Consider the following 17095-nt stretch of genomic DNA (forward strand, 5'->3'; position numbering starts at 1 on the left):
ACGAATTTAAAATAGCTGAAATTTACAATAATTATCCGGCTGATCCGTAGAAAAATATATACAAGGCAGATTATTGATTTACATTTATCAAATCAATAATTACATCGATTTCAAATATTTATGAAATGATTGGTTTGCACAAAAAACATAAACGCAGGTTTTTAATTCAGAATTTCGAATGGTTGTTGAAAACGTTGCAATAAATAATACTTTTCCTTTTGAAAAATTATTATTTTTCCGCTTAACGTATTTTATAACATTGAAAATAGAAGAATTGTGTACAGCTTCTTGTTTTTATTTACTTGGCAGGAAGCCTAAAAGTTGAGGTTTCGTGTGTTTTCACATAAAAAATCAAATGAAATTTCATCGAAATCACATGAAAAATTGTGATGACCTACCCGAGATGTTCAAATAAATTTACATAAAAAATCATATAACTGCCAGATTTATTGTGTGTGTCACTTTTTTCCCCAAAAATGGTGTGTCGACACACGATTTTTCATGTGATCTCACACCATTGAGTTTAAGAGTGTATGCGACTTTATTATAGAGTATTCAAGAAGTTCTGGGGTCAAGGAGTCTCAAATTCGCAAATGTGATGGTATAAACTCTGAAGAATTCCTCATCTTATGTTTTAAATCCATTGAGTTGAATGAACTTGTAGACCCAAAATTTGAGTAAAGAGGTTCAAAAATACTATTAGTCAGCATGGTTTGAGTCTAGACGTTGGTATGCTTGACCAGAAGAGATTTTCCTCTGCTTGACCACAAACAGTCCAATGGCAGCCAAAAGAGCTGCAAATGCCACCAAAATGAATAAGGAAGCCAGGGAAGCAGCCAGGGGTGAGTACTGGCTATTAGGTCCAGCCAAAGCAGCTGAAATATCAAAATTGGCCTAAGATTTGACGAGAACCCACCGTTTGTGTTCTGTTACTCGACAGAAAATTAGAGATGCTAATTGTTCTCACAACCAAAATGGAACGAAATACCGACTTCGTATGCACTAAAAATAGAAGATAAATTTTAGTACAGAAAAATTCTCTTCACTCTCTTTTATTTTTCTTAAAATACCCTAACTTTACCGCAATTTGATCTTAACAAAAGACTTAACTTCACCCTAACTTACCTAAAAAAAACATTAACATTTTACCTCTACATAATTTTCACCAATTTACTTTAATTTCTGCCATTCTGTACTCTTGAATGTTTGGGTTAAGTACCCTAAACGTAAGGTACGTTAATAAAAATTTCGAAACACTGTTGCCTTAACGTTACTTTAACTTTGCCATAACGTAACCCTCTGATGAATTTACCTTAATGCCATTAAGGTGAATTCACCCCAACTTCAATTAAAGCAAAATTTTTATGTTGCATCCCATTCATTTTTTCATAAATCTTCTCAACAATCGCCTCCCCCATAGAGACCTAGAAGAGAATTTCCATCCCTTATCAGAGACCCACCATCTGCACAAAAGGCAACATGTAGATACCTAGTATCATAATCAGCACCATATCTGACGACACGTCTTGGCTATCGATAAAAACTACGCTCTCAGGATGGTGAGAAATTTTCTTCCTTGAATTGTAGTCAAGGATTACCTCCCCTTATACAACAGCGGGGGGGGGGGGGGCTTAACAGATCTATATGAACTATGTCTCATTATTTAAAAAAACAAATAAAACCTTAAATAATTCAAACTTATCTTTTGCAAAAGTGGAGGCAGTCTTGGAAGCTTGATCTGCAAGTTCCCCAGTGTAGGTAAAGACTATTATGCCAGATTTTTTGGTATAGTTTGCCTATGACGAAAATTTGATTTTCATACAAATTTTATGTCATTATGTTATTGTCTTTTTTGTAAAAAAAAATAATCGGGAAAAAGAATTATTCAAATGAAAACAAACTTGTTAGGTGAAAAAAATGTTTTCCATTCCGTGCGAGATAACTTCTGGAGCCTAGTTTGACGTTAATGAGAACCAACTTGGGGGGGGGGGGGTATGATTCAGAAAAGAAAATGTAAACAAAATAAAAAAGTCTCGTGTCGCAAGAGCCGATGAAAGTAATGTGTGTTACCCTGGTTGAGATCCCAGGATGGAAGTATGTTCAGACCAAAGATGAACGCTAGAGGGGTGTCGTGCATTCAAAAAACTTAATCTGGAAGCATCCAAAAACGCAGGAAAGTCTGGACACGAACGCAAAAAAGTGTTGACATGAACACATGAAAGTGTGGACATGAACGCGCATATGTCTCGACATGAATTCACTATTTGTTTCAGCCTTGTCAAAAAAACTAATATCTATTAGATGAATTATAGCACTCTTATTCCAAAACACAAAAGTTTATAACATAGAAGCTAGAAAACACTAGCGTTCATATTAAATCGAGGTAAAAATTTAACCACCAAAAATTTATTAAACTTTGAAAGTTGACAGAATAAACTAAAGAAATTGACAGAAGGTTACTGTTTTCACCGCACTAAGTGCTAAAGAATGCGGGTACGCGCCCTTAAAAAATATAATTTTTTTAATAGTATTCATCGCAATTCATACATTTTTGTCAAGACAAAATATTGAATGGAGAAGGTTAATGTTTAACGAGCCCCAGACAGTTGATCACCTGAGTAATACCTTTCAGATTGTCGAAGTAGAGCAGATTATCTAACTTAATTTGACTAACTTTGCTCGGAAATGCCTCTTCGGACGACAACGATTGGAGATGAAGACACCATTCCAGTCCTCACTGTGATGCCCAGGCTGTCGCCAGTAGCCAGGTCACGCTTGTGACGTTTGTTACAATCTGTGAAGTAAATTGAGCTGTTTTCATATATGATCTCAACTTTAACATCTATTTCATTCTAACAACTAGCGGCATGTTTACAACACAAAAATTATCATTTAAAAATGAATTTAAAAAACCGAGCGTGTTAATGACGGTCGTAACTGCAATCATACCTGGGTCGATTATTTGGCTAACTATTGTGTTAACAGGAAATGAAAGATCCCAGCTATTTGTTTCGCAAACGTAATTTTATGCCGATTATTGATGATTAATTGTTTCACGTGTGTTTGGAATTTGAGTTGCGCCCCATTCCTTTCATCCCATCCCGGGTTGAGGTGCCATCCGGAAGTGACCTCTGATCATCCGGAGTCCAACACACACGTTGTGTTCCCAGACCATAGTTACAGGGTCTGGGTTTTGGTTCCGGATGGGAGTGGTCTGATCATAGGTCACTTGCTGATGGGAATGGTATGATCAGAGGTCGCTTCCGGATGGGAATAGTCTGATCAGGGGTTACTTTCGGATGGGAATGGTATGATCAGAGGTCACTTCCGGATGGGAATGGTATGATCATAAGCCCCTTTCGAGCGCACAATAGTATGATCAGAGGTCAGCTCGGTTTGCACATCATACACAATTCTTAGTAGTCATACTAGGTCATATATGATTCCTAGTATTCATACAAGGTCATATATGATTTGCATGATTTCTTAGTAGTCATACAAGGATTATACATGATTTCCTAGAAATCATACAGGGATCATACAAAAAAAATCAAATCCTACAAACTGTACATCTTTCATTTTCTTTTGAAGTTGAAAAAATTTCCTGGAAATCATACAAGGTCATATATCACACATAAAACATTGATTGGTTTCTCAATTTTCCGTATAATGTAGTCAGAGGACATAATAAAATTTTATGTCGCATCTGTATTCCACGTTTGATTCTTTGTTTGGGCGAAAAGAATAACTTTCCAACTTAAATAATATCAGAAAACGAATTTGAGGTTATCTGTAAAAAATTTTTCTAAATATTTTTTTATAAATGAGCATCTATAGGTATAAGCTGGCTTCAGAGAATATCAGAACTTCATTTATTTAATTGGACTTACTCATTAATTTCGTGCCCAACTTTGCAAATGATATTGCACGTTTTGGTCTTTTAGCGGATCACAAAGAGATGCCGGGAATCACATAAGTGAGTCCTTGCCGATTGAATTTTTTAAAAGACAAAAATGGTTTAAAAATTTATGAAAAATAGCTATATGATTCTTGGTATTCATACTAGGATCATATATGATTTCTTTGTAGTCATACAAGGTTCATATATGATTTCCTAGTAGTCATGTATGATTTCTTAGTAGTCATGCAAGGGTCGTACTAGGAAATACGTTAAGATTTGTATTATACCATATATGATCCTTGTATGACTACTCAGAAGTGGTGACCTGGGAGTTCAGTCTGAGGATAGTCTGATCAGAGGTCTGTTCTGGATGGTAACCGTCTGATCATAGGCACCTTAGATCTAAAATAGGTTAAATACTGTCGGAAAAAATCTATAGTTGAACTAACGAACAATTTTTTGAGATTTTTCAATTGTTTTCGATGTGTTACCCTCTTCCGTCTCTCAACCGGGCTGGGGAACGGCTACGGCGGATTTACAAACAAACAACAGTAGGAGAACTGAGTCCGAGCAAACGGCAAAAATACGCGCTCTAAGATTCTCCCCCAAAAAACAAACAAAACAAAACAAATTAAAACATATAGCTAAAATTATGTCAAAAAGTTGTCTCAAGTTGATTTAAAAAAACCAACTTTTGAGATTTTCCTGTATTATCTGGTGGCGTTTTCCTCCTCCTTCTCTCAACCGGGCTGGGGACCGGCTACGGCGGAGTTACAAAGAAACAACTAAAGGAAATTTTGAGAAGAGCACTAGGTAAATTGCCAGGCTTAAACTCTATCTCCTAACAAAACAATGCATAAATCGTTACTTTAACAACAAATTTTTAAATTTCGCTAATCGCGGAACTCGCAAATTTCCGTATGAAAAACTAACTTTTTTCCTAGCAAGCTATAGCAACAATTCTTTTTGTTTTAGACTCTAGGTACACAGGAGATACTCCAAACCGAGTTTGGTTTAGTTTGGTCTGGGTATAGTCTGATCACAGGTCATCTGACGCGCACAATCGTCTGGACAATGGTCTGGGATTCGTCTGGGCCATGGTTGCACAATCCACTGGCAATGGTCTGATTTGGGTATGACCATAGGTCACTTCCGGATGGGAATGGTATGATCAGAGACAGTTGTGAGCGCACAATGAGCGCACATGGTGTTTTGAGCGCACATTAGTGTGATCAGATGATACTTTCGTCTGGGATGGTCTGATCAGAGCTTAATTTCGTCTGGCGCGGTCTGATCAGAGCTCACTTCCGGATTGCCCTTCAACCTGGGATACAACACGCTAAGGCGTTTCATTTTAGATATCTCGTCTTACGCTATTAGCGCAATTAACTTTTAGATTAATGCTTGGTGCGAAGTAATTGATATGAATTATATTGAGTATTTTGCAAACTCGAGGCGAGATTGCCTAACTCAACTGAATTGTGATACCCGCCTGTTATTTGACTCAGGCATGTAGTTTAAATCAGACTAGCAGGTCTGTAAAAGCTACCTGAAGGCATCTTATCTTGAACTTCTAGCAATTAATATTCTCATTAAAAAATTATTAGTGATTGCTGGTGTACATAAGATCATTTAAATGACATTTTGCAAATTACTTTGGACACCCCAAAACAATGAAGACAACCAACTATGTCAAAGAAAATTTTTATGCGAGTTAAAAGTACTAGACGTTCTCACAGAGCAAGAAAAAATCAAAACAGATAGAACGAGTTATAAAGAGAATGAGAAAGAGAGAGACATCCATAGCAGCGGAAATATATAGTGAACCGGAGAGCTAATAGATATAAGAATACGAAAAAAAAATCCAAAAGACCGAGAACAAAAGAAGGTTGAAGGCAGAGAAGGAAAACAGAAAAAAATTATCTGGGAGAAAGCCAAGGGAAGCGAAAAGCGAAAAAAGGGAATTAAGGAGGAGCAAGAAAAATTGAAATTGATTGACAGGAAAACATAAAGAATAAAATGCGACAGAAACTATAAAAACACCAGGAAACCACCGTAAGAAACTTAAAACTGAATAAAAAACAGACAAGTAAAAAGAAGAAGTTAGTTAACAACCGAGAAAAAAAGAGAGAGCGATAGAGAGAGAGAGAGAAGTGAAAAAGGAAAGTGAGATAGTGGAAGAACGCAAGAAAAAACGAAAGCTGTATAAAGAAGGAAAATTGGACCGCTAATAGAAAGAAGCCAAAATCATGAGAGGGAAAGTACAAGAACAGCGAAAAAGTGAGCAAGCGCAAAAAGCAAAAGCAAAAAATTGAGTGTAACAAGAAAATATCAGAGCTAGAGAGAACACTTGAAGAGAAGATATAAAATAAAGCACAACAGAAAAAAAAGATAGAAAAAGAAACCGAAGAGAGGGAGAGATACAACAGTTCCAAAGTGAAGAGAAATTAGATCATGGGTGAGATAATGCATTCCGGTTCTCATGAAAAAAGATGAATGTGCTAATGAGAACACGGTTGCAGTGCCCAAAATGAGGATTGTGGTGATGAAAAATAATCGTTGTCAAGATTTTGCGAAATTTTTTACGATTTTAACAAACACAGATCTGAGTTAAAGAACTGGCTAATGCCACCAAAATAAATTTCTCAAAAAAATTAAAGAAGGAACATTATATACCGATCATGTTTCGTATGCAATAAATTATTAGTGACAGCCCTTAATATGAAAAATTCTTCTACTGAGCGCTCAAAAAGTTGTATTTATTTTAAGACCTTTCTTGACATATGCAATTTTTCGGCCCCTAACTTTGGTTTTTGCATCGGCACCTTTTGGGTCTTTTACATTTTGTTCGCTGAAATCTTCTGTATTAGAAAACTTACGTACAGTGAAACTTTGACAAAACAAATTTCTAACGTCCACCTTTTAATCCTTGACGTTTTTGGTGACTTTTCATTCTCAAACTTTCAAGACAATATTTCTTCCTCAACAACAATTTTTGACAAGGAGTTACGAAAAAGATTTTTTTGTCGGTCATAAACTCTTTTTGTCTTGACAAAATTCTGATCTTTTGATCTTTTACCTTTTCAGTAACGCATGCTTTTCGTTCACAGACCGTTTTCTGAAGAAGTTTTTGTCCCGAGACCTGTTTCTAACTAATCGGCCAAAGATTTTTTCGACACTATTGTTTTTGTTTATTGAAACCCAGAGTATTGTCTTTTTCTTTGACAAAATAGATTCAACAACAGGCTTTTTTCTTAAAGCGAAGTTCGGTAGATGGCACAGCCACTTGGCAACATGGCCTTCTGGCAACACCTGTTTGTAACCTTTTTCGGTCAGTGACCGTTTGGAAACTTTAATCAGTCAATGACCTTAAGGCACACTTTTTCGGTCATTAACCCCAATTAAGCAACCGCTTGACCGTGCTCTTTGGTAGTACGTTTGAAACTTGCTGCTCAGTGATGCCTCTAAAACGTGCTGCTATATGTGTTCATGTGATTAATATATAGATTATAGAAAGTTAAAATAAAAACTGATTTATAGAGGTTAGAACTAATGTAACAAGGTTTGAACTAAAGAATTGAGTATATCTTTAGCCATGAAAAAGTCTGGCTGCTTACAACAACTAAAGAATGAATATAATTACAATAATGAATATTAACTAAAAAGCAATTGCAAACAAACTATTATCCTCAAATGACTCTATATGTGGTATATCGGGATTCATGTTCCACATTTCCCGCATTCTGAGTAAAATTAAATTTTCCCGAATTTTTAGCTAAATTAACAACATGCAATGAAATTATTGACGATATCAACTAGTTAAAAGAACAGTTAATGTGACCAAGTGGCAATTGAGTTCTAACGTTTCTGAATCAGTTTTTTGACCTAAATCACTATCCGAATCAGACGCGTTTGCGGCATCGAGTGTTGTTAAAGATCTGAGAGTCAAAAGTGACAATATAATTTTCTGGAAAAAATTGCGGTTAAGTTTGTCCCCTGTTTTATTTGACTCGCGCGTGGACTTTTACTCGATTGATTGGAAGCCATCAACGATTACGTTTCGCCAAGCAAAAGGCAAAAAAGCAGAAACAATTTGCTAGTTGGAGTCGGAGTCGTTTGGCGGAGCGAAAAAACTTTGCTCCGTTTGCGGAGGAATCTTAGCAGAGCATAAAACATGTACGAATCGCTTCTATTTTGTTTGCTTCTTCGAAGTTCTTGTGGGTGCAGGATTTCCGATGAATCGTGCGAAAAGTTTAGTCGGCGGCTTCCGAGGACAACAAGTAGACTTCGTTTAGCCGACTTGATAAGTCGTTCCCTAACACCTCCGAAGTGCGGTGCCAGAGTAGGGTTGAATGTCCACTGGATGTTTTGTTGCGCCAGCTGGAGACGTATGTAGTTGTTGTCTGGTTTGAAGTTTTTCTGAAAATTGAGTTTCATTGCCTGGTTAGCTCCAGCAAAGTTTTTTTGGTTGTCCGAAACAATGACATCAGGGTATTGTCATCAGGATACAAAACGTCGAATAGCCATTAGCAGACAGTCTGTGGAGAGGTCCTCACAATCTTCCAAGTGTACTGCTCGTGTGAGCAGGCATGTAAACACGCAGACATAATTGAGTTCTGTCTGGGTTCTGGATCTTTCAATGTGAAAAGGACCGAACATGTCTATTCAAGTGTTCACAAATGGGAAGAGTTTGGAGTGCTCCAGAAAGAGAAAAATTGGTAGAGGTGCCATGAACGGTCTGACATTGTCTGCTCGCCAGCGTGTACAGATGAAGCAGTACTTCCCCAAATTTCTTAGAGCTCTGCGTATTCAAACTATCATGAAGTTTGCTTGGATATGTGCACGAATGTTCAATTCCATGATGCCCGCAGTCGTGATGTGCTTTCTCGATAAGCAGATTGGCAACTCTGCACTTGCTGTGGAAAATCACCGTTTTTTGCTCTGAAAAGGCACTCCAGACTTCTGAATTCGTCCCTCAACACTAAGGAGTCCGTCGCCATCCAGAAAGTGTGTATATGGTAATATTTTGTCCTTCTTGTCTAGGGGTAGTCCACTTTGAAGTCGAGAAATGGTGTCCTTGAAGTGTGTGGAATGGGATATTCTCAGGAGAAAGTTTCCAGCCTTGTTTTCGTCTGCTGCGAAGTCGTCCAAATCGCAAGGCACGTCGTGTTTGATCAACTTCTTCAGTACGCGTATTGATCGAAACACAGTCCTAATTATGCCAAGGAGTCTAGGCCAATTTGAAAATCTGTTTTGATCTACCAATGGTTTTTCACTGGTCTTGTCATCAACTTGAGTGGCGTATGTTTGAGCTGTTTTGTCACAGGAGAATGTCCACTCAATCTCAGGTTTGATCAAGAAAGAAGGTGATGTTATCCACGATTTTTGAAGATCGCATGGAGCTACACCTCTGGTACCATGATCAGCCGGGTTCAATTTTCCTGGTACGTATCGCCAGTCGTCTTTTTTTGAGTTCTCAGCAATTTTGTTGAGCCTGTTTGCGATGTACATATTCTGTCGATCCTTTTGATTTTATCCAGCTGAGTACTGATGCGCTGTCGGTCCAAAAATTTTTGCTCTTCACATCTATTGTCATCTCGGTCTCAAAGAAGCCTGCTACTTCTGCTTCCAATGAAGCTGCTTTGAGGTCCAATTTGGGAATGCTCATCTGTTTGATTGGTGCCACCTTGGATTTGCTGATGACGTATTGGGTAGCTATTGTGCCGTCAGCGGAGATTGTCCTCGACTGCTGATATTGCTGAAAGTGAAGCGTCTGTGAAGGTGTTCAACTCATGAGTTCCGTCGACGTTGGGAAATAGACCTCTGGGAATTTGAATTGGAGGCATATTCTGGAAGTCTTCCATCCATTTCTGAATTTCGTGGTAATTTTCCTTTGAGATTAGTTGGTCCCAATTGTGTCCTTCTTGATTTGCAAGATGCATCTCAATTGAACTGTAAAAGGCAAGATTTTCCAATTGGGTTCAAACAAAGGAGCAGCCATTGAGAGAAGCTTTCTCTGTGTGATATTAACGTTTTCATTGCTCAGTTTGGGTTTCGCAAAAAGAAGTTGGTCGGATTCAGGGTTCCATGTTTGACCAAGTATCCTCTGCAACTTCAGAACTCCAATTCTTCCTTCCTCTGGAATATTTTCCAGCACAGCAGGGATATTGCTGAGAAACTTGGTGAGGTTGAATCCCCCTGTTTTGAGAACATGTTTCAGCTCAGTCGCTGTATTTGCAGCCTCCTCCTCTGTTGAAAATGTTTGTATGAAGTCATCCATGTAGACTTGTTTTATGATTGAGTCGAATATTTCTGGATGCTGTTGTCTGTTATCCTTGGCGCACTTTTGCAGAACAAAAATTGCGCTGGCGGGAGAACAAGTTGCTCCAAAAATGAGTTGTTGGTATTTGGATGTCCTCCACTCCTCATCTCCGCTCCACAAAAAAACGGAGAGCATCTTGGTCTTCTTCTCTGATTCCAACTTGCATGAACATAGCCTCTATGTCTGCTGTTATTGCAACCTTGTACTGAAGAAACCGTAAAAGAAGTCCATGTAGATTGCACAAAAGATCCGGTCCCGTTAGCAGCGCATCGTTCAAAGAAACCCCTTTGTATTTTGAGGCTGCATTTGTCACTCGTCTTATCTTGTCTGATTTTTGCTTGTTGATTAGGGGATGATGAGGCAGATACCAAATTTTTTGCATCTTGGTTCGTAACAGCTGCTATGTATCCCTTATCCATATCATCAAAGATAGTGGTCATATATCTCTGTTTCAGTTTGTTGTCTCTCTCTCTAATTGCTTCTGCAGGGCGTGCCACTGAACCCTTGCCATGAAGTAATTGCTGGGCAGTGTGACGTTTTCTCGCCATGGGAGTCAAATCTCAAATCTTTCCCCGTTGTGATGTGTGGTCAAAATCTTTAGTGCCTTCTGGTCCTCTTCCTTGAGTCCCTTTGTAGAACCCTGACTGAAATTGACACCTTCAAAGGTCCAAAACAGGTGTAGAAGGATTTCGTTCGGGTCGTCACTACCTCGCTTGAGATGGTTGAAAAGAGTGATGTTGTGGTTGCTGCTTCATTTTATTGTTTGGTTGAAAGTACTCTTGTGGCACAGGGCCTGTCAAAGTCCATCCTAACAGTGTGTTGACTCCGTAGGGTGTTCCTGTTTTGCCGGTAGTGAAATGTCTTGGCACAGTAGCCAGAAAAGCCTCAGCCCCTATGAATATTCCAATTTTGTTGTCACAGATTTGTGGAAAATTGATATCTGCCAGATGATCATGCTCCCTACAAAGTCTATTCAACATTTCTGCGGGGACAGTTGGCAATTGGAGCTGCTCGATAGAGGTTGTGTACACAGAAAGACTTGTCACTGGATTTGAGCTGCGAAGTGAACCAATTCCGATCATGACATCAGCTGTTGTCACTGTGTGCTCACCAAGTAGCGAAGCTAGAGGAAGTTCTATATTTTTTGGGGACTCTAATTCGAAGAGCATCAGCAATGTTTTGTGTGATCTGCGTATAATCATTTCCACGGTCCAAAAGTTCATAAGTCTCTATGTTGAAGTCTTTGTTGAAGTGCGTGACTGGTATCGCCTGTAGTTGAATAAAAACTCTGACCCATGTGGGTTGCCGATTTTTGCTGCAAGTGTGGTTTTGCACCCGTGGAAGTTTGGCTGGCCCATCATTCAGCTCGTTGCTGGTCACTGATTGAAAGTCATTTGAGGATTGCTGTGCTGCTGATTGGCAGTTTGATGCGAGCGGTTGTTTCCATAGCTTGGATTACGAAGGTTGAAATTGTTTTGATTATATCCCCTTCTGTTGTTGGTATTTGCCGTGTTACTGATTGTTGACGAAAGCTGAGACGTTGTATGATTGAAGTTTCTACCGTAATTTGACTGCACCGGTTTATTCCTGGATCGAAATCCTCCTTTAATCGTTGCTTCGAAACTACTTCTCTGCGAAGTCCTGAAGTCGTCTCGATGGAGAGTTGAATGATGAAACCTAATGCATCTGTCTACAAGACATCGAATTTTTGATTTACAGAATCCACTCTCATGTATCTTCAAACAATTGACACACAAGTTGTGATGCCTCACCAATAGCAGGCAGTCAGCTACAGATTTGCTCGTGTATTCTTTGCAGCGACCAAGGTTGTGATCCCCAGAGCATAGTAGACAGTTTGAGCTGGCTTGAAAAATTATGGTGGAGTGTTTCTGGCCTTGGGAAAGCCAATCAACCCGGACTGTTTTTTGTGGTCTGTGTGGAGAGGCATCCTCTCAAGCCTATGCATATGTGTTTATCCAATCTGCAAAATCAGCTAAATTGGGTTGCTCTATTCTCATGCTCCTTACATGTTGATTCCAGCAAATAGTCATTGGTGTTGTCAACTTTTTCTCGGCAACTTTAGCTACCGCTGAAGCTTTTAGGTGCAAATCAAAATGGTGAATTCGAAAGGTCTGTACCAAACGACTGAGGAAGGACGCAAAACTTCCAAAGCTGCTGGGATCATCCATTCTGGTCTTAGGTCATTATTCATGTTTTGTGAGGTATGCACTCACATCAAGCTGCGGCTTTCCAAAAATTTCTGATAAGTTCCTGAAGTGCCTCCTCATAGAAGTCTCCGTTGTAAGAGTAACCACAGATGAAGTCTTTTGCTTTGTGAGTTACAGAGTTTTGCAAGTATGTCATTTTCTGAACAGTTGAAAGAGCTGGATTGTCGTGAATGGTTGACTTGAAAAAACTGTACCATTGATGCCACATCAAAGGGTCGCCTGAGAAATGGTCAAGACTAATCTTTGGTAGACTGAACGCATTCATCATTACTTGATGATTGGTCCATTCATAATTGTGAGTCGTTGTGGGAACTGTTGCTCAGAAAAGTGTGGTGGCATGACATATAAGTGACGATTAATCTTTCCGTTGAGAGCGTTCATCATTTTGTTTGTCTCTGGGTATGAGTGATCCATTTGACTACCGAACAAATGACGTGACTGTTGCTGATCACGTGGATAGTGATTGTCTGCAAAAGGTTGAATGTGTTGTACCGGAATTCCAGCACACAGTGTCTGTTGGTTGATCGCTTGAAGTATTTAGGGAAGCAGAACCATGATTTGGAACATTCACATCAAAAATCGGGCAACTCTGAACCTGTTTCGCATCTTCACTGAGGCTGCGATGCTACTACATCGCACTGTTCTCTTTAGGTTTCTGTTGCTGAGCGTTGTATTTTGATACACTTGCTCTCTCTTTTTGAAGATCACGATGACGGTTTTCGGACGGTACACCATCATAGTCATCAGATCTGAACACCTCATCCCAGCTCTCAGCGTTTTCACCTGCATTTTGCGTTGGCGTTTTACGTATCATTCCGCTTGGTTGTTTACGTCTGGTTCCTGAAACAAGAACCTTGCTCCGTAGTTTGTGGAGTTCTTCCGAGGAGGTGTCGGAAGAGATGAACTTTTGATGGTTTTTTAGCCATGAAGCAATCTGATTTTTTGTTTGGTTTTCAGCCATTTGAAATTTCTTCGCGAAGACTCTGCAGCAACAGTGTCGAACTCTTCTTGTGTCAGCTGTTGTTCTATGAGTTCCTTACAAATGTAATCAAGCTTTTTGCAGTCGAAGTTCGTCAACGAGCTCATGGAAGTCTGCTGCTGCTTCTGATTGTTGCATCTGTTCGTCGAGTAGGTCGTGTGCTGGTTCAAGAGCTGCATGAGCCGAGCCTTGTAGGTTGGCTTTGGCTTGTCTCATTGGTTAATGGTTACTTAGTTTATGGTTGCACGATGACAATTTATGGTTCACAAAAAACAATTTATTGCAATTGGAGTGTTATGAGTGACTGCACTTATAGTTAGCACTTAAAGTGCTGTTAGAAAGCCTACTAATTGTTTCTGTTATATTCAAAATAACTTGAATGCTATTTATGTTGCTGTTGTGGACAGCTATCAATGGTTCGGTTGTCTTATGTTTTACCGAATCTTGCTTGAATTCTGTCTATTAAAGTATTCTATGTACGCTTTGCGTTGTGGGGAGGGTTTTGTCTGATCATGGTCGCAGAGAAACACCCTAACCTGGGGAGTATACTGTTTTAGCTTTTAGAAAATTTTGAGCCTAGAAACAAAAACTTTTGCACTTGCTTGGCAGCAGGTGCAAAACTGTAAATCAGAATCAGCTAGTGTAACTTTTTGAATGTAGGAAGGGCTTAATAAAACCCTGAACTTTTTAATGCTCTTTCGCTAGACTTAGGATCAGAGAGTTTTTGCTGAAGTAGAACGTGCTATAATTTAGGAAAGATCAGGCTTTGCTACCTCTGTATAAATATATTTGACTATCCCCGTCGTAGGCCTATGCGTTGATTCAAAAAAGAACCCGCAGCCTCGCCCACTCAGGCCCCAGTCAATCCTATTAGCAAATGTGGGAACTCTAGCCGCATGGACTTGAGAACTGCATTGAGCGGACTGCATCATAATGTTCGGAGTGAAAGGAACCATGCATGGGGAAGATCATTGAACTGTAACTTACTTAGAAAGTCTGACAGCCTATAAATTTGAAGTGCTAAAAATATCTGTAGGAAAAAATCTATAGCACATTTATTTCAGCTAGGTGGTGGGAATTTTTACGTTTTAGTGAAAAACTACAAGTCAGAAATTTTGAGTTGTCTCTGTTTTGTGAGTCCGTGGTTCAGTTTTAAAAATGGGGATGCGCCAGAATTTGTTATCTTTTCTTTAGTGTGATCGGCTTTTAGAGACAACGACTGATTTTCAAGAGTTTTTTTTCTGTGTGTTCTTCTATAAGCTTGTATGATTGTTAAATAATAGCTTACAGAGATGTGGTGGATCTATTCTGTTTCGGGCCCCCAGTGTTTTTTACGCCCCCACTTACAAATTATATGTTGTTATATAGCACGTTACTATGTGAAGAAATAGCACGTGATTCTGGGCGGCGAAAAATATATAAGCCCACTAAGCTGGGGGGGGGGGCGAAACAGAATAGATCCGGTGTGGTTTATACCCGCATTTATGATCAAAGCTAAGTGTGGCACGATGAAACTCATGTATGATAATGAGTGAAAAGGTTTGGCACTGAAAGTCATGAAAAATCATTGTTAGAGATGTGACTTTTACAGCGATTATGAATATGAACTCAAAAATTTTGAAATAAATAACATGGGGAAGGATTGGGTGCTAAACGGTTACGGACCGTTTACAGTCATTATCACCGCAATTGTGTTCAATTTATTTTTTCACCTTTTTCATTTCAATATTTCTTATAGCTTCATTCTCATTTTTTTACTTCCAATATACAATTGATTGTTAAGTGCTATCAACATGTCAAATAGGTGTTATATCATGAAATAAGGGTAACACTTTTTATAATACTCATTATAGAGACATTGCTTTCATCAAAGCTTGTAATGATACATTAAAATGAAATCATAATTTCTATATATGTTTGAATATTTAACATAGTATGATCCACCAGATTATTCGTCCATTGTTGTCGATAAAATAAAAGAAAAATAAATTATGATTTCAAAGTAAGAGAAATAATTATGCAAAGAATGCGAAAACTGTGCTTGATAGTAAACCGAAAAGAAGTCGCGCTAAAGGGCTAAAAATATATAAAGTATGACCCGCGAGAAGATTCATTCAATGTCGTTGATAAAAAACAGTAAATGGTTTTTGATCACAAAGACAGAGAAATAAATATGCACAAAATAGGAAAACTGTGCGTGGTATAAAACCAAAACGAAATCGTGATAGAGGTCGTTAATGATGTTTGCCCTAGTAATGAGCGGATTCAAATATTGCAAGAATCTTGCAAGATATCAATCAGGGCAAAAAAATAAATCGGGGTACAAATGTTTTTGGAAACATCTTTGAATTAAATTATTGTTTATTGAAGAAATTATAAAACATAGTTCAATGAAAAAAAATTCACTTTTTGAATTCCGGAAAATTTATTTGTGTATATTTTTGGTAGCTGAAACTAAATAAAAACTAAATATCATGACTGATATCAGATCTCTTAATCAGCAAAACTGAAACTAAATGACTTTTTTTTCGTAAACGCCTTTTGAATGTGAAATCTTGCAAGAATCTTGCAAGATTCTCGCAAGATTTTAAATTTTTTTCATCACTAGGGTGCCGACAAAAAAGTTTTGCAGATTTGTTTGTAGTAAGTATATCACAACAAAGACAACGTTGAATGCATTTAAGGAATGATTTTATCTGATATCAGATTAATTGATTGCTCAATTCAAAATAAAGTATAGAATATATATTTTTGGGTCAAGACCTTTTTTTACTTATTACATGTTTATGGAATGGTTCTAGTCATATACAAGCTACAACACACAAATATTGATATGAAAGTGGGTTAATCCGTTTTTTTTCATTTGCGCTGGAAGCCTATGTTAACAATTACTAAAGTGACATAATCTACTTACTTATGTCACATGCAGATGTATCTTGGGGTGGACAGGCGAGTACTTTGCAGTGTATGTAGACAGTGTTGAGGGTCACACTTCCAGAGATGTACCAGCCGAAGGCCTTGAACTGGAAGAATTCCTCGTCCAGTTCAGAGCCAGTTAGCCGTTCAAATGAGTCATCAGCAGGGCACCTGCGCCAGTGTTTCCAATTAACATGAAAGTTATATGAAAGCAAAAATCAAAATCTTATTGGCATATCCGAAAAGGTACAATTATTGTTAACTTGACATCGCAAGATGTTTTAAAACAGGCTATATATATTTCCGACAAAATTACTGTAAAACAAGGTGATGTAACTTAATTCCATAAAATTTAATGTTTTTCGAAAAATTTCGAGAGTATTTGAGATCGATAGACTTTTTGATTTGAACTTAAATATAATCGAAGTTTTTGCGATATGTATTTTTTCTGTGAAACATTTTGCATTTTGCTGGAAAATAAATTCTTTGAAATCCAATCGGGTGGTTAATACGTTCTCAATTTCATCGATTTGTCAACGAAGTGATTTAACGCGTCCGGTGTCGAACAACTTAAACAAACTTTAAAATTGTTGAATTGATGATTTTAAAACCAAAATCTTTTCAGGTAAAAAAAATAACTGCAAACCTTTCATCAAAAGCTCAAGTCAGAAAATATGCCCTCTCTCATAATATTTTGAAAAATGAGAGTGGAAAAAAAATTTTCTCAGTCAAAAGAAAGAAAGTTCTGA

The 17095-nt window shown here is 38.1% G+C and overlaps 1 protein-coding gene across 5 annotated transcripts in view; it reads right to left on the reverse strand.

Annotated features, from left to right (window-relative positions):
- LOC142335897 (uncharacterized) overlaps positions 1–17095 on the reverse strand; it is a 133428-nt gene continuing 116333 nt past the window's right edge. For all 5 annotated transcript variants that reach the window (XM_075384253.1, XM_075384256.1, XM_075384257.1 and 2 more), the window contains 3 exons: positions 16345–16517; positions 2675–2794; positions 1–875 (listed from right to left, as the gene is read on the reverse strand). In XM_075384253.1, coding sequence (XP_075240368.1) covers positions 700–875; positions 2675–2794; positions 16345–16517 — 469 coding nt within the window. In that variant the 3' untranslated portion in view covers positions 1–699. The remainder of the gene's footprint in view (positions 876–2674; positions 2795–16344; positions 16518–17095) is intronic.

The sequence above is a fragment of the Convolutriloba macropyga genome, chromosome 3 (assembly GCF_964194025.1).
Source record: "Convolutriloba macropyga chromosome 3, txConMacr16.3, whole genome shotgun sequence".
In the NCBI taxonomy this organism is placed as follows: domain Eukaryota; kingdom Metazoa; phylum Xenacoelomorpha; order Acoela; family Convolutidae; genus Convolutriloba; species Convolutriloba macropyga.